This window comes from Atta colombica, unplaced genomic scaffold (genome assembly GCF_001594045.1).
Source record: "Atta colombica isolate Treedump-2 unplaced genomic scaffold, Acol1.0 scaffold234, whole genome shotgun sequence".
NCBI lineage: Eukaryota > Metazoa > Arthropoda > Insecta > Hymenoptera > Formicidae > Atta > Atta colombica.
Window position 1 is genome coordinate 291,454 of NW_017259332.1, and position 21,182 is coordinate 312,635.

Here is a 21,182-nt window from a genome sequence, read left to right on the forward strand (position 1 = left end):
TTAGTTATTAGAATTATTTTCAATATATCAAAAAAAGATTAAGAATAACGAACTGCATATTAGAGACTGCGTTAAGCAATTCTGTAATTTTTTGTTGGTAGAGTTAATTATCGATTAAGTTGATTTAATTGAAGTTTGGTCGAAGTCACCGAATGCCCATTTTTACCAATGTGGATTAACTTTAATCTTAGTGTAACGAACTTTTATACAAAATAAAATTATACTTTATAATAAAATTGTACTTTTTATCTTTTCTTAGTTCTAAGAATTAGATAAAAATGAAAAGCAAGTTAAACGGAGATTACAATTAATGTTAATTTATTTTGGTAAAAATAAATGTGTCGTCCCATGATTTTTTAAATGTACTTACAGACGTTACACGTTTACTGTTATGTGGAACTCAATTTCCATATATTCCATGAAACACCAAAAAATTCGATAGAGTACATAATAACCAATCATGTTTTTTTATATTCTTTTAGATTCCAACAGAAATAGCAAAAGTCGCAATTCATTGATGGCGAATATGTAAATACATTCCATGAGACATGGAAATGAGTTTTATGTAACGCATAACGCTTCTAATTCCTCTAAAAGTTAATTATATGATAGATATTGTGGGAAAAATCTGTGCTATAGTACATCCTAAGTTTTCAAAATACATTCAAAATACATATAGTACATCCTAAGTTTTCAAAATACATACATTCAAAATGTATGTATTTGCAAAGATTCATGACACACAAAAAAAAAACTTAAGCAGTAAAACATAAGCAATAAACAAATCGATTAATCATAGTAGAGACCTTAAAACTATAACAGTGGCAAATCCGACATATTTCCTTACTGCTTAAAGGCTTTACAATAAACCATTACCTAAATTTAAGTCTTAAATCGTAAAAAAACTAATCAATTATAATCGATTATTCTTCTCACATTCGATTGTGATTAACAAATTTCTTATGGCTTAAGACTTAAAGATTAGATAATGGCTTATTGTAGAAAGCCTCTATTTAAGTTACACTGTATATCATGATCCTAACTCTATTTTTGCTTACCTTCTCCATCAAAGTAGATACTGAGGTACCAAATCTTTCTGCACGTTTTTTCAATACTTCATATGTAGTAGGCTATGAAAAATTTATTGATAATTGTCATAAAATAATTCTATAAATTATTTTATCTTGATAATATAAATTACATCGTAAATTATAAATTGTTTACCACAGGTGTCTTTATAGATGCAGCCGATTTATTATTTTGATTATTTACGTTAAAACGAGCTAATCTAGCCTCTTTCTTTGCCGCCTCGGATAATGGCATTCCAAATTTCTTAGCTCTCATTTCCAATCTCTATTAAAGAATTAATACATTTATATATTAATATATAAATAATATATAAATTATAAATAATATGATATAAAACAAGCGCATTCACATCGTGTATTTGAAGCAAATGAATTTTATTACTTGGTGATCTAAATTCTAATGGATAAGAATAATATAATTTTTAGCTACCTCTTTCGTGCTGAGCTCGGATAGTTTAATAATTTTTTTCTCCGGCGGGGCGTCATCACTTTCGATCACTTTCACTCCTTTATTTTCCTTCTTCTCCATTTGGTCATTCTTTATTTCTTCCAATACAGATTTGCGGTTTAGCACTATCTTTTTTGCATTGGAATTGTTGGTTATATTATCTATAGACAATTTTCGCTTCTCAGGGGTCTCTTGTGAGTCTGGCTTACTTGATAATTCTTCTATTTCTTCATCCTGTAAATAATCCAAAATTTTTATGTATTAAAACAAAAGTTAATATTATGTAATATTATGTATATACATATATATATATATATATATATATATAAAATATTTAAGTTTATTATTAATTATTATAAGTTATTATTATTAATATTGTAACATCTATACAGTACACTTACACCAAGTACTTCATCTTCATCTAAAATCTCTTCCGTAGTTTCATCTAAAGACAATGCAGCATCTATAAAATATAAATAATTCTTTCACAAAAATATACCTAAGATATTTATATTGAAGGAAAAAACTGAAATATAGCAATAGCAGAACCTCCGTGAATTGCTAACTGGAGTCTTTCTACCAATTCATTTTTATTGCCTGCAGTGGAAAGTCCTCGTTGTTTTAATTCAGCCCTTAGATCAGCTACCTAAAAGATACAGCAGTGTAATAGAAATTAAAAGAATTTTAAAAAATGTTTTGAAATGGCTATTAATTATGCTTCATCCTATTTCAACTGCAAAAATTATAATTAGTTAAAACTACAGAGATTATGAGAAAAAAATTATGGGAGTTGTGATCTGCAAAGAGGAAATTATACATATTATAATTGAAATAGAAACTCAACATGATTTCATTTGCCAAGCATATTTTAACTAATTTTCTATTCACCAAGAGAATTCTTTTGTAAGAAGACAAGAATAATGAGACACAAAATTGATTTATAATATTACTATAAAAAGCATCCATTTATTTGCCAATACATTTTATTATTAATTAGCTTTTCTACTATATCAAAGACAGTTTTACAAACATATTTTAATTTAAATTTTTTTTCTATAAGCCATTACGAAAGCTTTAAGCCTTAAGCCAATTACAGTCGAATGTAAAAAAACTATAATCAATTTCTTATGGCTTAATAATGCTGATTCTACAATAAGTCTATAGAAGTCTTAATCTTAATTAGTGAAGTTGACTAATCAATGTTAGTCATATAAGTTGGCTATTGGTCAACTTCACTGATAAGACTTAACTACTAACTATTGACTCATTACAGAATCAACATAACACACATTAAAATTTATAGGTGAAGGTTTATTGTAGAAAACCTATAAGACTATTAATTAAGGCCTTAAAATAAGAATGAATTATGAATACTGCTAATAATCTTACAAGCATGTTTTAACTGACTTTCTGTTTATATATATAAAATGATTATTTTATAATAAGAACAATGAGAAATGAAATAAAATTATAATATTAGATACAATAAAAATATGTTTGTTAGTACACTTAGTTATTTCTCTACTAAACAGTTATAGTCTTATAAGTATATTTTAACTGACTTTCTGTTTTTTCAAGTGAAGTATTTTATAATAAAAACAATATGATAAAATTGAATATCATCTACTATAAATGAAAAAATACCCATTTGTTTGCCGCTACACTTTGTCACGCTTTTCTACTATTAAAACAAACATAATCAGCCTTACAATTCTAAGTAATTGTTTATTTTACGTTATATATTATAGCCAGCAATAATATCGGCCACCGGTGACCGTCGTATGTTAAAATCGACAGCGGAAGTGAGTGTGATCGGGAGCAATTGGGAGCAATCGGAAGCAGCGACTTTCTAGACACGAGGAAGCTTGATTAGAATATCACCGAGAAATAGTAAATAGTAAATTTGCGAAACAAGGAATTAACTTATAACATTCACCTTCATTTTCGACAATTCAGTTAACCCTTTCTCATAAGACGAATCAGCCATCGTGCGTTCAAATTTTTTCCGAATCACAAGTACGCTACTGATGGTCGATTAACATCTCATCGCCACTTACGAGCGTTCGTTTCTTCGTATCTTTCACTGTTACAGCCTTCGCATAAATGGAACCAAATGGAACGACGACACGACCGGGTACAACACGCCTGTTTAAGCGGCAATCGCAGGGATGCAACTGATGCAACCGTTTACGAATGCAATCGATCGATTGAAAGACGAACAGCACAGTAAAAACAACCTAAAAATGAGATGGTAAAAGCAAGAAAACAAATTGCACCTTTTATCATAGTTGTTTAGAGGGATGCGCATTAATTGTTATCTATTTTTTTCCTCAGTTGTTATCGCACAACTCTTAAAGAAGTGCAACGCGGTGCAACGTTTTAAGTTGGCGACACTGATCGTACAACAGCAAATAGCACCATAACCTTCAAGATAAATCGTGAAACGTTAATCCATTGAGATGGTTGACGAGACGACGAAGAAGACTTTGAGTAATATTCCGTTATTGCAAACGAAAGCTGGCCCCAGAGACAAGGATTTATGGGTGCAGAGATTAAAAGAAGAATATCAAGCTCTGATTAAGGTGAGAGAATTAACACGATTCTTTTTCACTTGCAAGTTTATAAATGTCACACTTCCATATGGAATAGTTTTTGTTGCTTAATTTATAAATAGTATAATTTAATTTAATTTTTAATTTATAAATATTAGGATTTAATTTATAAATATTAATTTATGTGACGAGACATTATTAAGCAGCACACATACACACACATTCACTCTAAAAATATTTTATGTAAGATAAGTTATAATTATTAACTATGTTCGCAGAATGGCTGTGTTCAACAGAAAAAACAGCTTTGCAACAGTTATAAAATTCTTGGATATGATTGGTTTATATATTTAGATCCTGTGAGGAATTAAGGGCAAGACCAATTATATTAAAGAATTTTACAACAGTTACAAAGTTGTTTTTTCTGCTGAACACAGCTATTGTTTTATTTTGCATTGCTTATTTCTGCTAGAAGTTTTCTTCTCTCAGACTATATTCCTCTAGAAACTCTAGATAGTCTGAATCTAAAAGTGCAATCCAATTAGTACAAAGGAAGCTTCCAATTAATACATAATTAATCATATTATATAATCTTTTTTATTGCTATAGTATGTCAAAAATAACAAAGAAGCAGATAATGACTGGTTCCGGCTGGAATCAAACAAGGAAGGCACTAAGTGGTTTGGCAAATGCTGGTACATTCAGAATTTCCTGAAGTATGAATTCGAGATAGAATTTGATGTGAGTAACATTACTTTTTACTTTTTTCTTACTGTATTTTTTATTTAAAGAAAAAATAAAAAAATATTACCTCCAATATAGAATTCTAATTTTGAATAATATTTCATTAATATTTATTATAATAAAAAAGTTAAAATTATTAAAACCTAAAAATGAATCAACATTTACAAAATTTAAGTAAGTTTTTTCCTTCTCGAACAATTCTAGATTCCCATCACATATCCCACAACAGCACCTGAAATTGCTTTACCAGAATTAGATGGTAAAACTGCAAAAATGTATAGAGGTGGTAAAATCTGCTTGACTGATCACTTCAAACCATTGTGGGCTCGCAACGTTCCCAAGTTCGGCATTGCTCATGCAATGGCTCTTGGTGTAAGCTAAATACTTGATTGCATATATTTAATAATTGAATGCATAATAAGTGAAAGCATTAATCCTTCGGAGCTTTTGACAAAATCTATAACGCAATTACTGACATTAGGTCTATAAAATCTACTTAATTTATATAAATTATTTATATATTAATTTTATTAAAAGGCATTAATTAATTTCAAGGAACTAAAATAACTTACATGAGAAAGAATTAAATATATTTTATTTATAAAAATAATCAAAATTTGCAAATGTAACATAAAGAAAATTGAATTGACACTTTTTATGAAGAAATTTATAATTGAGTTCATATCAGCTCCAAAGGTTTAAAAAACTTTAAATTTTTGTATCAAGATATTTTCATAAAAAATTCTAATTCTGTTAATTCTTTATTTTAGTTGGGACCATGGCTAGCAGTAGAAATTCCAGAACTTATAGAAAAGGGTATTGTAGTTCACAAGGACGAGGAAAAGAAATCATGAAATGACAATGGCAGAAATAACAAAATGCGAATGTTGAATAAGTTAATTTTTTATCATTCAAAAGGAAGAGTTTATACATGTTAAGTTTTTACATACGGTATAGAGTATTATTTACATTGTTCAAGGCGCGATCAAATAAAGACTATTTAATACAGGCTATTTATCATCGTCATCCAGTTTTATCTTTTTGCTTTCTTTAACGATTTGATCGAGTCTGTACAAATCCTTGAGCGATACTTGTCCCGTTCCCCTCCTAAGAGGCTTCGGTTGAGACTCATCCGGTTTCCATCCCAACATATATATTATCTGAAACGTAGCAGGAATGAATGCTGTGTTATCTTCTTTCGTTTTTCCGTAAAGCTGGTTATATATAGATGCGGCTGCAATTAACGTATCTCTCGACAGATGCAAATTGCGATTTCTAGCTGCATTATTCTCAGCCATTCCTAGATAATAAATTGCATAATATATTTACATTGTCTGTTATAAAATATTTATTTATTATTAGTAAAGAATTTTATATTTTATAACGTTATCTACCTTTCAGGTCCCACATAAGCTCGAACATGCTTGGATAACCAATGACTATCTCGTCAGTATCAATAGTCAACATAGTAAAGTTCGCTCTTGTTAGTAAAGATCCAATGTCTCTGATTTGCACGAATGGTGAGATGTGTGGCGAGATCCCACCGTATCTTTCAAATTCAGCTAATTGCAAGGAACTTCTATATTATCAGAATAAATGCCACAAATAAACACAAATAGAATCTGGAGAAACTTTGATTTAAACCTGGTAATGTTATGTCTTTACCTTAATTCGTAAAGTGTATCACCACCAAATACAGCAGCCATAAAGACTCCATCATTTTTTAAGCTACTGTTGATACGCTTGAAACATCCAGGAAGATCATTGATCCAATGAAGACTCAGACAACTGATCACCATGTCGAAACTGTCAGACTCAAAGGACAGATTCTCTTCATCTATGACTTCCTTCTTGACCCTTACACCCTCTGTGATCTCAGCCTGCTGCAGGAGACTCGGACTCATGTCGGCCAGCACCAATTCCTCTACGGACTCACTGAGAATCCGTTTGGACACATGGCCACGGCCACATCCCAGATCGAGGACTCTACCAAATTTTCGTTTGATGTCAAATATTCTATCTGCCAGCCTGTCGCCCACCTCATCCTTAATGTAGTCATACAACTGGACATTAGCATCTTTGGCGGCGCGTTCGCGCTGCAACAGCTTTGCATTCCTATCGAATACGTTCATCGGACTATCGGGTGATAATGCGGACATCAATGCAGCATTGCATGTACCATTAGGATTATGTCTGAGTCTCAGTAGGTTCAGCTTACCGCATAATATCCAGCTTCTCCCATGAAATGGAATCTTTGATGTCATTTCTCAATCTCACAATGATTTCGAATGATTTTTTTTTTTTTAAATTAAAATTGAACTAATTAACTTTTCTTGTTTTGGAATATATTTATCCCTTAGACACAATTTTACTTTTTTTCCTAATGCTTTTTCTAATTTTTTATAATATGGAATATTTCATCATCATAATTAACTTATTGATATTCTTTTAGATATTATTAATAACGGTTTACGACTTAAATCGACATCAACTAGATCAGCTGTTTCAGTTACTCTGGTTTATTCCCTGTTATTTTTTGTGAAAATTGAGGTTAGGAATAATCTTAACCTATTTCTAATCTTAACTTGCAAGAGAAATGAACAATATTATCAATGAAATATAAACAAAAATAATATAAAATTTATGATAAAAATTAATTATAATATATATTATTATATATCTTATTATAATAAACTTTGCTACAATAATAAGATTATTATAAGATTATCATATATTTTATCAAAATTTTACATATTAACAATATATATTTTATTATATTTACTACAAGTTAATTTTCTAAACAAATTTTATTCATAAATAAGTGTTTATACTAAGAGATAATTGTAACATGATATAAATACAGTTGTAAAGCGATATGTATATACAATGTTTTTAGTGCAATTGCATCTTTTCTTCTAAAAGGCCTATTATCTTTAATATGAATTATTAAATATTATATAATAATTGTATTATATAGTAATATTATTAAAATTAATATTTTTGGAAATATATTGAACTTTTTATATTCTTTTGAAATAAATAAGTATTCGCAATGGTTTAAAACCACCATTATGTTTTGAAGTTACAGTGATTTGTTCCGAGTATCAGGCTGTGGTCAAAGTCTCGTTACAAATGCTTTGAAGCTTTGATGGACCAATTAGAAGAAAGAATTTTACAAACTGACCAATTAAAAAACATTTCAAAACATTTACAACATCATGTTGACCATACCCTCAATCAAAGAAAATTTTTACCATTGAAATTAATGGAGAAAGAATTTTTCACTTTTTACTTTCCATCCTAAGATGGAAAGTTTCACGATTTATATCCAGAGAATCGATTCTGGGGATCAATTCTGTATCTTGAAACGAGGAGAAAATGATAAAAGTGAACTAATTTACTAGAATACTGATAATTTCATTGGTCAACACCCAATAAATTTGCTAACTTTTGTAATTTTCACCTTGTTTCAAGATACAGAATCGACCCTCAGATTTATTCTTTTTAGCTGTCAAAATCGCCGAAATTAATTAATAAAAAATTTAAACTAAACATCTTCGAAAATCATTAAACTGGTGGGAAACCACCAAATTGCCAACACTGCAGAATGACGAGTATCAATATGGCGTCACTTCGGTGGCGCTGCAGTTTGACACCCCTCTTTACGGTGTCGACGCCGTACTTTGCGTCGCGTTTAGTGAGATACCGCGTTTTTATTCGGTAAAATTTACAGAAATCCTTTGGATTTCTAGTTAAAAAAATGGTTCAGAAAAAGGTAAGATTATCGAATCATCGTGCGCGAATAATATTTTTGTTAAGCGGCATCGGCTGCGTCGAATATCCATGTTTGAATTGGTTCGAATCTCGAGCATGTTCTCCAGCGTGTAACTCAAAAATATGTTTTCATTCCACAGTCAATTAGTTCAGTAATTATGTAATGTGATAATTGCGGTCCTCTGAAATCTTACTTTTGCAGAAAAAATGGTATTTCTGGATACAACGTTCAAGTAAATCATTCACGTGACATCAATTTAACATTTTATAACCTAATTTTATACAAAGTAATTTCGTAGATCTCGGTAAAAAATGAGAGTAGCGTTCAGCCATAAATGCATAATTTTCATGAGATAAAAGAGATTAAATCATTAGATTCTTAAAAGATATTTCTTGCATAAAAATATTTCTAATTTAATTCTACAAATTTCATTAAAATTACATGAATATATTACAAAGAAATGTATTAAAAGTCTATTATATTACACATGAAAATTAATGTTTATTTCTATTTTCTTTCATAATTTCAGCCTAAGAAGAAGGTTGGGAAAAAGGTAGCTGCTGCACCATTAGCAGTCAAAAAGGTTGAACCGAAGAAAGTGACCAATCCACTCTTTGAAAAACGAACACGTAACTTTGGCATTGGTAAGTCAGTATAATTTTTCTGATTAATACTAGTAGAATTCTGTTTATCTGCATTCACTAATGTAAATTAAATAAAGATAAATTCAGAACATGTTCAATTTCAGTTTTCTAAATTTCAGTTTCCTATTATTAGAATTATAAGTATTGGTAAAAGGGAAAGCAAGTTAATCTCTATTATTTAAATCTCTTTCGATTATTGGAACTATTTTATTCCCTGATAAATTTGAATAAATAGAGTTATATTGCACTTTATAATCTATATAGAATAGTCACACGTACTGTGAAATTCCATTAAAATTTAGGCCAGGACATTCAACCGGCTCGTGATCTCAGTCGCTTTGTAAGATGGCCCAAGTACATCCGTATTCAACGCCAAAGATCTGTGTTGCAAAAGAGGTTGAAAGTACCTCCGACGATAAACCAATTCACACAAACATTGGATAAACAAACCGGTAAGATGTATATTCCATGTATAATTTAAAGAATTTTTTAATCCTATACATATATCTTCCTATTCATATACATATGGAAAAAATATAATACAATATTGTTCTTATATTATAGCTACACAGTTATTTAAGGTATTAGAAAAATACCGCCCTGAATCAGCAGCCATGAAGAATGCAAGGTTGAAGGCGCGAGCTGAACAAAAGATTGCAAAGAAGGAAGATACGCCAACGAAAAAACCAAATGTCATTCGCAGTGGAACCAACACGGTGACTACACTAGTGGAGCAGAAGAAAGCTCAACTAGTTGTTATAGCTCATGATGTTGATCCTATTGAGGTTAGTTATCCATCTGTCTAATTTATAGTAGATTTATAATTTTTATTCTATTTAACTGTGATGCATGAATTTCTTCACCTGAGAATATAAATGTTTTTAACATTTATATTCAAGGAATGATATATGACACACCTGAGTACTGTCTTACATTACTATATATGTATATTTGTAAGAAATTGTATGTACCAACCTAATCAATTTTCTCTTTATTGATATAGATCGTATTATTCCTTCCTGCCTTGTGTCGTAAAATGGGTGTACCATATTGTATTGTTAAAGGCAAGGCTCGTTTGGGACGTCTAGTTAGACGTAAGACCTGTTCAACAGTTGCTCTTACTCAAGTACGTAATTGTATCCAATTCTTATACTTTTGTTTTAATTTGCATTTAATTAAACTATATTATTTTTATGATGAGTACTCGAGAGCCAATCCAATGATACATTATGAAATTAAAATATATCTGATATACATTTACGAAAATCTGATTTTTCTCTTTTATTTCAGTTTTATTAAAGTATATTATCATTTTAGGTGGATTCTGGCGATAGGGCCAACTTCGCGAAGATCGTTGAAGCCATTAAGACGAACTTCAATGATCGATATGATGAAATCAGGCGTCACTGGGGCGGTGGTTTATTGGGAAGCAAATCTGCGGCAAGGATAGCGAAATTAGAAAAAGCTAAGGCAAAGGAACTCGCGCAGAAACAAGGTTAAGATCATTGCCCAAATTATCAGATTATATAAAAAAATAAAAGATAAAATTAATTTAGTATTGTATTTATTTGATAAAAAGTATCCCCACATATATCTCTTTCATTTTTGTATAAAGAATCTTTATTATATATTTTTTAAAATAAAAGAGAATTCCTAAATTAACTATATACAGTTACAATAAATATTGTTTCTAAAATCCTCAAATTCGTTTCTTGATGAGCTTTTCTAGTCTCTTAATTCTTCCAGCTTCATGTTCTGGACTATTATGTACTACATGATTTTTCGCAGCTTCTGCGACATCCGTGTTTTCAGATTGTTTAAATTGCTTAAGCAATTGATCTTGGTCTGTCTTTTTCAATCCCTAAAATATATGTATTAATTACATTTGATTGATGAAAAATATAATAAAAATAGAAATGAATTTTACTTATCGCAAAAATTCATATCCAAACCTTCATATCCAAAATTTTTTGGAATTCTGAGGATTGCAAGTCAGGCAAGCGTATATTGCACTGTTTTACGAAATCATTAGGAGATTCAATTGGAGACATTACAATCTTCAATATCATTTCAGCGTTTGCCATACCTTTCACTACAACCTGTATGATAAGTAATATATTAAATATGAATGTTTTAATAAATTTAATATTGTCTACTTTCTAAAGTATTCAATTACTTTCGTGTATGTTACTGGAGCTTTTCTCTGAATTTGATAACCTGTCAATGGAAGATCCAGTAAAGCTGTTTTCAACATATGGACGTCTAATAATAATTGTTCTGCGCCAACGGCATTTAATGGCTTACATTTAAATAATTGCTGTACTAATTTTGCTATGAAAGAGCTGAAACAAAGCATCAAGTATTAGAGAACTTCAAAAAATATATAAGTACATGTATAAGTATATGATATTTTTATATACGAAATATTTTACCTGGCGAACTTTACACAAAGCTGTGTGAAGTATTTTCTACAAGAAGATAATCTATCTCGTATCGTTGGTACTGTTTGTCGAAGATGTGCTATTATCGTATTAACATAATTACTCTGATCGCCCACGATTTCCACAGAACTCCATTGTACCTAACAAGTAAAACAGAGTTATATTTTTATTATATAATATTAATATTATATCTCTCTATCTTTTGTATATTAGTTTTAAATAGAATATGATATTACTTTTATTTCTATATTATAGATATATCTGAATTATGTATAATTAATGTATTATATTATAATTGCACCTTTTTTTTATAAGTTACCTTAGTCATTGCAGTCAATGCAGATTCACACGCTGCTTCCAGATCTTGAACTAGCAACTGAATGCAATTAGAAATCACGCTAAAAATAAATAGCAGAAATTAATAAATCAATAATTAATAATAAATTAATACATAAATAAAAATTTTCTAAAACATGTATATAAAAATTTAAAAAAAAAGAAGATATACTTGTGGAAGATATCCTGTTCTTGAGATAAATTAATTTTTTCTGAACAGCATTCATCTGTCTTTCCACGAAGTTTCTCCTCTAACTGCTGTGTCGTTTCTAAACAATATTCCGCTGTTGTCAAAATACTGAAAAATTATATATTTCACATAATTATTTACTTTGTTCTGTGGAAATAAAAAATTCGTAATATATTTACCAGCATATACGAGATTGTTCTTCTTTGCTAAATCTGGCAGTTTCTCCTTCCTTCAAAAAACTTTGGAAATTTTGAATAAAGCCTGACGTTGATAGATCTCGTAAGTCACGTGTGATATTACTCATGCTGGTACCAATTCCTGCACTGCCTCCGACTCTAAAATGGTTATATTAAAATATATCGAGTTGCATTAAGAGATACATAAGTTCTGAATTACTAATTTCTGAAGAACTGATTTGCAATTTTTAGACTTACTTGGGTAAATTATTCTGTAAGATTTTTACAGCGTACTCTCGTAGGTATTTTTGAAAGGTCTCAGCAAGGCTCAACATGATTAAGCCAGTACTGAGTTGCGTACATTGTAGCATGCATTTCTTATAAAATACAAACAAATCGGCACACGAACTCAAAACACTACTCGGACCTTCAATACCGTCAAATTCCTTAGCACCCGGCGGTTGCGTTTTAGAATCGGACACGAATTTGTCCATCAGATCTGCTAAATTACGATCCAGACTTTCTATGTAAATGTTCAAGTATGGCTCGAAACATCTTCCTATTAGTTTTTCGAATGGAGACGATCTTGGTTTTTCGTTTTCAACCTATATGTACAAAAGAATAATAAATATTTTTAATGAATCAATAAATAAGAGATGAATATAGCATACATGTATAAATGGCTTTGATACCTTTTCATCTTCTTCAAAAGGATTTCCCGGGACTTTCTCCACAACTTTATTACTGACTGGCACGGTCTTAGCATCGATAGCCTCCAAAGTGCTGCCGATAAAACGCTTCGACAGTAGCGTCTCAAAATTACTGGTTCTCTGAATCGCGTAAAGCAATAATTTTACATCTATTTCATTACGCCTCTTGTTCATTAATTTAATGAGATCTTCACGCGTGACATGGCAAAATTGTACAGCTATTCGTTCAGAAATTTCCCAGTCTTGAGGAAAAATTATGCCGAACTTCGACTCGAAATCGAGCAAATGTTTCTTAATCCACGCATATCTTCGATCTATTTTATCCAACCAGGCGAAATCCTGATTCTCATCGAACAAATGTGCATATTCTTGTAATTGGATATTTACAAACCAGACAAGCAGATCTTTCCTTTGAAGAAAAGGAGTATTCGAGACATTATCAAAATCCTATTATTACTTAGATGCTACAAGTATCTATATAATATACACACTTCACTTTAGGATGTAATACTGATAATACTAAACATCCTTCTGTCAATTGATTGAAATGTTTTGGATTCTGGCCTGAGAAGGCTTGCTTGAAATCTGCTGTAATCTGCTGGGCTAATTCATCCTGAATCTGACGTACCTTTTGTTTAAACAAAAGAAAATATGTTAAAACATATTAACAATTAAGAACAATCAATTTAAAAGAAAACATATTAAAAAATAATTAATTAAACATATTAAAAAAATAATTAATTGAAAGAATTGTCTATCAGTTATCAAAGATAAAACTTGTGCTCCTACTTGATCAGATAATTGTTTCACTTGTGGTATGTCCATGTAGCTATTAAAATTTTGCATCACTTCCATCACTGCTTGCAATGGTAAGATAATTTCTCCATACTGCTTCCTTTGTGTCAATATTCTGAAGAAACATATAATAGATTCATAATTTTGACCAATGTTTAAATAATATTTTATAAAATAAAGCAATATGTGTACTTTAAATTATCCACTCCTTCCACAAGCATGTGCAAATGATTTAGTGCTGTTATCGAAGCAGTAAGATTCTTTTTAGCAAAATCCAGCTGTTTGATGTCCCTTGTAATTTCCTTGACCGCTTCCTCAGATTGCTCCGCCTTGTCTTTTATATCTTTTATATGGATAAATAATTGTTTTATCACCTTCTGTGCATCTTCCAATGCTGCTCTACCATCTTGACCCACGTTTGTTTGACCACGTACGACTGACCGTATCTCTTTATCAATAGTATGTATTTTATTTTCTATTTTATTCACCACTTCGTCAATATTTGACAGCGACTGTTCCGTAGGAAATAACGTGTTTATATGATCCACTACATTGAAGTTAGGTTGGTCTAACGGATCAGTGATAGTTAAGACCTGATAGCAAAAACAACAATGTTAAGTTTGTTTTGCAAAAAACATAAAATAAATACTTTATAGATAATTGTACACAAAATTAGCAATGACAGGTAGATGTCAAGGAAGGAAACAATTCAAGGAAAAACAGATGTTGAAAGGAGAATCATTTTATTGAAAAATAGGAATATAAAAATTCAAAGCAGCGCTATTATTTTACACACGGAATGAACACAGTTTGAAAACACTAACGCCTGATGAGAAAAAGACAAAAACTCGCGGTGAATTTCACCTGCTCGATCACTTTCTGCACGTTCTGCGGAAACGTGTAGATCGTAGAACGGAGCTCTTCCAACTCATCCTCCTCGTGATTCTCCATCGTGCTTGATTACGCTGTGGACACGCGAGCGGACACGGGCGTATTTCACGCGAGAATCGCGCTACAGTCTACACCCGCGCGCCGTGCACGCGACAAAACAGATGCAATTGCAGAATTGCAGGTAGATGTGAGTAGACGTTAGTGGCAGGACTGGTAGGTGACATCCATGACATGTTGATGACGTTTGCGCGAGCGCAACTCAAAGCGGCAAGTGTGGTATTGTCGCGACGCAACGACTGAAACAACAGTATAAACAGTAGGGACACTCTGTGTCGGCACTTTTGATCTTCACGTCGCAATCACGTGGCATCCGCCATGTTAACGTTTGAAAAATCCAGGACCGAAAGAGAATATAATTGCCCCATGCGATAATCCATTGCTTTGCTCTAAAAAACATAATTAAGGATGCTGTGTCAATGTAAAAATATTATCTTTTTTCACAAAATTATATTTGATTATGTTTAAGTTAATCTCTATAAACTACTTACTTTTTGTAAATTATAAAAACTTACCTTATGATATCTTTGGAATAACGAAAAAAAGTGCATTGTGAATTTTTACTATTATTACTGCATTATTTAACATTAATTATATTAATATTGCACGTAACATAATTTTCCTTTTTTTTATCCATTTTTTAGAAATATTTACGGCGCAGCTCTTAAATTGTCTTCTTTTGCCACGGATATCTGCTTACACGGAATCTGTATAATATACGTTCTTGTCATCTTGCATTTCATTGGATTCGACCCAAAACAAAAGTTGCGCAGCCATACCTGCGCGAACATATTTTTTCGCTGAGTGTTTCTACTGGTTATACTGTGCTGAAACTTTGGATGCAATCCACTTTACGCTGCAAATGTTTTGAAGCATTCTTTGATTGGTCAATTCGTAAAATTCTTTCTTCTGATTGGTTAACAAAGTATTTGGAGCGTTAAAGTAGATCATACCCTCGAGCATTTGATAAACTTCTTATTCAGCCACGATAAATAGATAGATAATACAGTTTATTGACCCACAGTTAGAATACAGCTATTTTACATACATTCGCAGCTACCAATAGATGGCGTTCAAATAACAATGTAACCGGACGAAGTAACACAGCTTATGATATCTTTACGCTCAAGAATTAAACTACTTAAATGTAGAAAACAATAATTAAAATTATAGAATGTAATAAGTGGAAAGTACATGCTTGAAAGATCTTTTTAACTTAAAAGAAAAAAAACTTATATATTGATCTTGCATTCATTAAAGAAATCAGTTATAATTTTAATTTTGTTCGTTTTCATTCTTTTTAAAATTTCTTTAATGTCAATCGGAGCTTTTATATTCAACTTGTCTAATATTCTTTCTTTCTTTGGCAAATTTATTGCAAATTCATATAGTATATGGTTCCCCTCTTCGATGAAACCACAAGAACATTTATCGCTATTGGTTATCTTAAATCTAAATAAGCTAGATTTATTTATAATTCAAAGAATTATGTCACAGCGAAGGCGATTGATAATTACAATAGAAAACAATAATTAAAGCTATAGAATGTAATAAGTGGAAAATACATGCTTGAAAATTATTTTTAACTTAAAAAAAAACTTATATATCGATCTTGCATTCATTAAATCCAGCCGCGACGAAAAATTTAAAACGTACTAACACCTGGTGGCAAAATGTAACATCTAATACATTAGAGTCATAAATGTACTAAAAAATGTATTAAAAAAAAAGAGAAAAAGCATCAAATAAAATAGATATACAGATCTGTATATATAAATATATACAGATATAAATATATGCTTATTATTGATATACTTATTTAAATATGTACCTACATTATGTACATACATATTTCAATCTGTATATAAATATTATATGTATTTTAATTATAATTTAATTTACATTTTAATATAATTAATAATATTGTTTTATTATAATTTCGAAATAAAGTTTAAATATTTCTTTAGCTTATAAAAAGAGCTTTTTATTATACATCTAGCAAACAAGATGGATTAAAATGGATTGAAATTTTTTTCTATCCGAATGCATATTTTAAATAGCGAATACTTTTTTTTGGATTTAATTAGATTCAATTAGATTCAATTGAATACAATTGGATTGAAAAACTGCATTTCCTATTCAAAATTTTGAATTGAATAGTATTCATAATATGTATGTTATGCACAGTAAAAGCTAATATTATTTTTAGATTGAAAGGCATAGAAATATGCTCCATGCAATTCCTATAAATAAATAAAAATGCATTCAGAATTGGAAAACATTTATTTTAACATTCGTGAATCAATATTTCTAAAAATCTGAATCCATTCCAATTCATTTCAATTCTCATTTGCTGGGTGATTATATATGCAATTTATTTCTGAGTTTAGTTTTTATCAGATTAAGATTAGACAAAATACGCTCTGATTGTTACACTACTATGAGGTAGAAATAATATTGCTGTAGCAAATTTGAATAATTTTATGAAAACCATTTCATTTCCTATTTTTATTGAACCTACTTCTACCCAAAATTGTTCAGGTTTTTCAAAATTTTTTTTTATATTCTGGTAATAATATAATTCCTACTCTAAATTAAGAGCTTCCAAATCATTTAATGTAACACAATTAGGAAATTGCTTAACGAGAACAATTGATATATGATTTCCACTTAAAGCGTTTATTGGATCAAATTGAAAATGTAATAGATTTAAGGCATTTTGTAATGACTCACTGAAATAGATAAAATATACTTTGTACTAAAAACGGCAATAGCCTTGATACTCTCCCATATCTCATTATATCGTGGCTATTTAAGTTGTGTTCTAAATTTACTATCAATACTGAAAATACGACAGTTTACATACGTTATATGCACTAACATAAATGTATATTTTCAGGCAGTTAATTTTGGAACATAACCTTAATTGATGAGTTCAGAGAGACACTATTAGCGCTACTTCTATCATTCTATCTTCGTTGTTTATTAAGTCCAATGTCCACGATGCTAGATCTCAGACCGATTTCTAGCATCGTGGACATTGGGTTTCAGACATAAAACAAGGATAAAATGACATAAATAGCGCTAATAGCGTTTCTTCGAACCAAATGTCTACAAATCACTAGATGGCATTAGGCGACTAAACGTCCGATTCCCGATCAACTGTTGTCTCTGCATTGTCTCGTCTCTACGGTGATGTGCGTGGTTTACTGTTTCCTCAGTAAATAGTGACGTGATAGAAAAGTATAAAATAAAAAAATTATACTGCGTTGTATAGACTCTATAGATTGTACTTCTGAGTACGACATTAATAACGAGAAAAATGAAAATATAAAGAAATGAATTATACAGAATAGATGCTGCAGCTTCAATAAAATTAGGCTTATTCGACGCGTTTTTTTTTGTATGAAACGAAAAAATCTGGCAAAAAAAATCGCTCTGCTCTGTGAGCTGAGATATTAAGTATTAAAGTTAACGACTATTTAGGTTAGGAAATATGTCAGCTGCGAAATACTGCACATTTTTTGGTGGTGAGGTGACCCTCATTTCGCGTGAAAGGTTGTACATTCAAGAAGCAAAGTTCTGCTAGATTTACCTTCTACGTGAAGTGAGGGCCACCTCGCACTAAAAAATGGATTAGTTAGAGTTAGATTTTTTTGGAAAAATATTTCAAGCGGATACCGTTTACGCTCCATTTTTTTTGTTCAGAGAGACCGTAGCCGAAAAAATTTTAATCTAAATCATAGCAATCTTTATGTCACAAACATTTTTCAGCCATAGATATTTTATGAATATCATACTTTATGAATTATATTATTTATGATAATAAGGAAATATTCTTGATGTGATAAATTCCATAAATGATAAATTACAGTTTGTTATTAGCTAAAGTTTTTAAATTAAAGATATTTGTAATTGATATATCCGGAAAGATCGGAGATAAACTTAATTTGTCAACAAACAATAAATGGAAATGTTCATACAGTTTATATATTTAGAAAGGTGTTATATTTAGTTATAAATGTTCAAAAATTTACAAGCAAAATTATTTTCTATAATTTATTATACTAATTATTGATTATTGAATCACTTACTCAGATACAAATAAATTATTGTTTGCATATTCTGATTTATACAATATCTTTCCTATTTGTTGGTAAAATAATTGCTTTTGAAATTATGATAAAAACAGAAGTTCAGTTTTGAGAAAGTATTCAAAATGTATTTATTGTTATTTTTAATACAAGTAGAAATATTTGAAAAAATTTGACGAATGAAAAGCTTGCATTGTTGCAAGGAACAATTTTATTTATTTTAATCATTACAATTATTATAACAATTGATAAAAATTTTTGAATGTTTATAACTTTCAATAAAGTATTTACTTATAACAATTTATATGAACTTTTTTCACTTACTCAACCTCCATTAATACAATCATTATTACATTGTATAAGTTTGGCTGATTTGATCTCGATCTTTTCAAATACCCTATACAATATCAATAAAAAAAAATCATTGATTTTATAACTATACTTATGATCTAGAATAGTTCAATAGTTTAATGTTAATTGAACATATTGAACATAATTAATTACTGTGATTTTATATATTAGTATTGTGGTTTTCTTAGTCTGCACGATACATAAAGCCCTGTTTGATAAAAAATGCTGTATCAAGTTACTTTTCTTGGACAGAAGAAGTTCAAATTAGTGACCAAAAAGAAGATTTATTTGATGGATATGTATCAAATATTGAAACAGATAATATTAGAGAACAAAAGATATTATCATTATTATCATTCAGTAATATTATAAATATTTTGGATAAAAAAGAATTGCACTTGCCCAAATGGGCGTATATAAAAAATATAAATGAAAATATAAAATTTTTTTTATCAAAATACAACTTAATGAATAATCACGAAAATAAATATACAGTGAAAGAAGTGTGCTAAAAGAAAACATTAAAAGTAACTGTTTTTATTCTGTTATACATTTAGCCTGTTACACATATTCTGGCAGGTATGCAAATACATAATACTATTAAAAATATAGAACAATTAAAAGAATCACTATTCAATGGACTTTAATACATATTCAGGTGCAATTAATATCGGAAATGACATTGAAAATTTTGGATGCAATTTAGCTTTTGAAAATATTTTTAATACAGGAGACATAATAAATGTTTATTACTGATACACACAATCTCTAAAAACGTGTAAGTTTTGCTTAAATTAAATTTTTTTTAATAAAAAAAGTATGTATATAATCCTATTAAAATATGCAAAAGTAAAAAAAAAATTATAACTTATATACTTGAAAAAATTTTAATGATTTTTATAGAAATATTTTTTTGTCATTTTTGTTATTAGATTAATCCCAACATTTGTTCCAACAGAATGAGATTACTTTCGAATTTTCCGTGATAAAAATGAAATATTTCCAGCTGAGATGCGAATATAAAATAAACAAACCATTTGATACTCAATAATGCTAGTAAAATGAAAGTTCGATTAGCTGTTCAAATAAGAATATTTTAATATTATGAAGCAATAAAATAATTCGTGCAAAGTATTGAATTACACAACTTTATTATCTCTTGAGAAAATGATAAATTAAAAAAATTTGTATAGGCTTAATTGTTTAGCATCTTCAGCATCAAGATTCATTGTGATCGAAAATGATATTGTATTCGTATTTCTTCTAATTTTGTTATCTGTTTTCAGTAAATCTATAGCCCATGATCTACGATTTTATAAAATTTATAAAATTTTTTTACCTGAATTAAAAGACTGTATAAGTACAGCTTTTTGTGAGTGGATTAATGATTTATTTGACGCCTTAAATCAAAACATCTTCTGCAGGTGTGACGATTGAAAGCACACATTACAAAATAAATTTTATTACCGATATAAATTTTAAGTGAGAAGAATGAGCATAAATTGATATTTTATATTAAAAAATATTATACAATTTTGAATTAGGTTTCAGAAGAAACTCTCTTAAAAAAATTAAATAATTGGGAAGAACAGTATGAATATAATGGTGTGTCATCTCGGAAGATAATTTTTTAATGGAGCAACTGTTGATGGACTTTGAGTGACAATCAAATCAACATTAGATTTGATAAAATATTTGATATTGAATGCTGGTTTCGATTCTGTATTTACAGGAAGATTGAATCAAGATTTTCTAAAGGTTTGGAAACAACCAACAAATATAATTGCCATGTAGCAGATGTAAGACATGTATATTTACATATGTTAAATATATTTGTATATGTTATATGTATAAAGATATAAAATATATAAATATATTTAATATTTATAT

The 21,182-nt window shown here is 29.6% G+C and overlaps 5 protein-coding genes across 5 annotated transcripts in view; 2 read left to right on the plus strand and 3 right to left on the minus strand.

Moving 5' to 3' along the window:
• LOC108688526 (SAP domain-containing ribonucleoprotein) overlaps positions 1-3,696 on the minus strand; it is a 4,145-nt gene extending 449 nt beyond the window's left edge. The window contains exons 1-6 of the mRNA XM_018194829.1: positions 3,473-3,696; positions 2,086-2,182; positions 1,938-1,999; positions 1,519-1,770; positions 1,225-1,353; positions 1,059-1,130 (exon numbers count right to left, since the gene is read on the minus strand). Of these exons, the coding sequence (XP_018050318.1) occupies positions 1,059-1,130; positions 1,225-1,353; positions 1,519-1,770; positions 1,938-1,999; positions 2,086-2,182; positions 3,473-3,523 (663 nt within the window). The 5' untranslated portion in view covers positions 3,524-3,696. The remainder of the gene's footprint in view (positions 1-1,058; positions 1,131-1,224; positions 1,354-1,518; positions 1,771-1,937; positions 2,000-2,085; positions 2,183-3,472) is intronic.
• Positions 3,697-3,725: 29 nt separating this feature from the next.
• On the plus strand, positions 3,726-5,839 carry LOC108688528 (ubiquitin-fold modifier-conjugating enzyme 1). The gene is made up of 5 exons (XM_018194830.1): positions 3,726-3,787; positions 3,871-4,118; positions 4,698-4,829; positions 5,037-5,204; positions 5,603-5,839. Exons 2-5 carry the CDS (start codon positions 3,996-3,998, stop codon positions 5,684-5,686), a joined length of 507 nt encoding a protein of 168 aa, XP_018050319.1. The 5' UTR covers positions 3,726-3,787; positions 3,871-3,995; the 3' UTR covers positions 5,687-5,839.
• LOC108688524 (NADH dehydrogenase [ubiquinone] 1 alpha subcomplex assembly factor 5) lies at positions 5,774-7,206 on the minus strand. The gene is made up of 3 exons (XM_018194827.1): positions 6,498-7,206; positions 6,227-6,411; positions 5,774-6,132 (listed from the first exon to the last, which is right to left on the minus strand). The coding sequence occupies exons 1-3, from the start codon at positions 7,094-7,096 to the stop codon at positions 5,843-5,845; spliced, it is 1,074 nt and encodes a 357-aa protein (XP_018050316.1). The 5' UTR covers positions 7,097-7,206; the 3' UTR covers positions 5,774-5,842.
• Positions 7,207-8,488: 1,282 nt separating this feature from the next.
• LOC108688525 (60S ribosomal protein L7a) lies at positions 8,489-10,806 on the plus strand. The gene is made up of 6 exons (XM_018194828.1): positions 8,489-8,607; positions 9,137-9,251; positions 9,554-9,703; positions 9,816-10,036; positions 10,255-10,377; positions 10,569-10,806. Exons 1-6 carry the CDS (start codon positions 8,593-8,595, stop codon positions 10,749-10,751), a joined length of 807 nt encoding a protein of 268 aa, XP_018050317.1. The 5' UTR covers positions 8,489-8,592; the 3' UTR covers positions 10,752-10,806.
• Positions 10,807-10,853: 47 nt separating this feature from the next.
• On the minus strand, positions 10,854-14,850 carry LOC108688523 (vacuolar protein sorting-associated protein 53 homolog). The gene is made up of 13 exons (XM_018194826.1): positions 14,764-14,850; positions 14,092-14,492; positions 13,894-14,014; positions 13,596-13,732; positions 13,087-13,513; positions 12,653-12,999; positions 12,398-12,553; positions 12,201-12,326; positions 12,012-12,090; positions 11,684-11,832; positions 11,428-11,593; positions 11,204-11,350; positions 10,854-11,112 (listed from the first exon to the last, which is right to left on the minus strand). The coding sequence occupies exons 1-13, from the start codon at positions 14,848-14,850 to the stop codon at positions 10,951-10,953; spliced, it is 2,505 nt and encodes an 834-aa protein (XP_018050315.1). The 3' UTR covers positions 10,854-10,950.
• Between the last annotated feature and the right edge of the window lie 6,332 nt (positions 14,851-21,182).

What these genes read in the sequence shown, in the direction of transcription:
- LOC108688528 (XM_018194830.1), top strand. Translation starts at nt 3,996, where the DNA reads ATGGTTGACGAGACGACGAAGAAGACTTTGAGTAATATTCCGTTATTG. An exon ending in AATTCGAGATAGAATTTGAT is followed by an intron (nt 4,830 to 5,036) that starts GTGAGTAACATT and finishes GAACAATTCTAG; the next exon opens with ATTCCCATCACATATCCCAC. An exon ending in CTCATGCAATGGCTCTTGGT is followed by an intron (nt 5,205 to 5,602) that starts GTAAGCTAAATA and finishes TCTTTATTTTAG; the next exon opens with TTGGGACCATGGCTAGCAGT.
- LOC108688524 (XM_018194827.1), bottom strand. Translation starts at nt 7,096, where the DNA reads ATGACATCAAAGATTCCATTTCATGGGAGAAGCTGGATATTATGCGGT. An exon ending in GATACACTTTACGAATTAAG is followed by an intron (nt 6,412 to 6,497) that starts GTAAAGACATAA and finishes CTGATAATATAG; the next exon opens with AAGTTCCTTGCAATTAGCTG. An exon ending in GCTTATGTGGGACCTGAAAG is followed by an intron (nt 6,133 to 6,226) that starts GTAGATAACGTT and finishes TTTATTATCTAG; the next exon opens with GAATGGCTGAGAATAATGCA.
- LOC108688525 (XM_018194828.1), top strand. An exon ending in AACATTGGATAAACAAACCG is followed by an intron (nt 9,704 to 9,815) that starts GTAAGATGTATA and finishes CTTATATTATAG; the next exon opens with CTACACAGTTATTTAAGGTA. An exon ending in ATGATGTTGATCCTATTGAG is followed by an intron (nt 10,037 to 10,254) that starts GTTAGTTATCCA and finishes TTATTGATATAG; the next exon opens with ATCGTATTATTCCTTCCTGC.
- LOC108688523 (XM_018194826.1), bottom strand. Translation starts at nt 14,850, where the DNA reads ATGGAGAATCACGAGGAGGATGAGTTGGAAGAGCTCCGTTCTACGATC. An exon ending in GTATTACATCCTAAAGTGAA is followed by an intron (nt 13,514 to 13,595) that starts GTGTGTATATTA and finishes TTTTCTTCAAAG; the next exon opens with GAAAGATCTGCTTGTCTGGT. An exon ending in CTCCAGTAACATACACGAAA is followed by an intron (nt 11,351 to 11,427) that starts GTAATTGAATAC and finishes CTTATCATACAG; the next exon opens with GTTGTAGTGAAAGGTATGGC.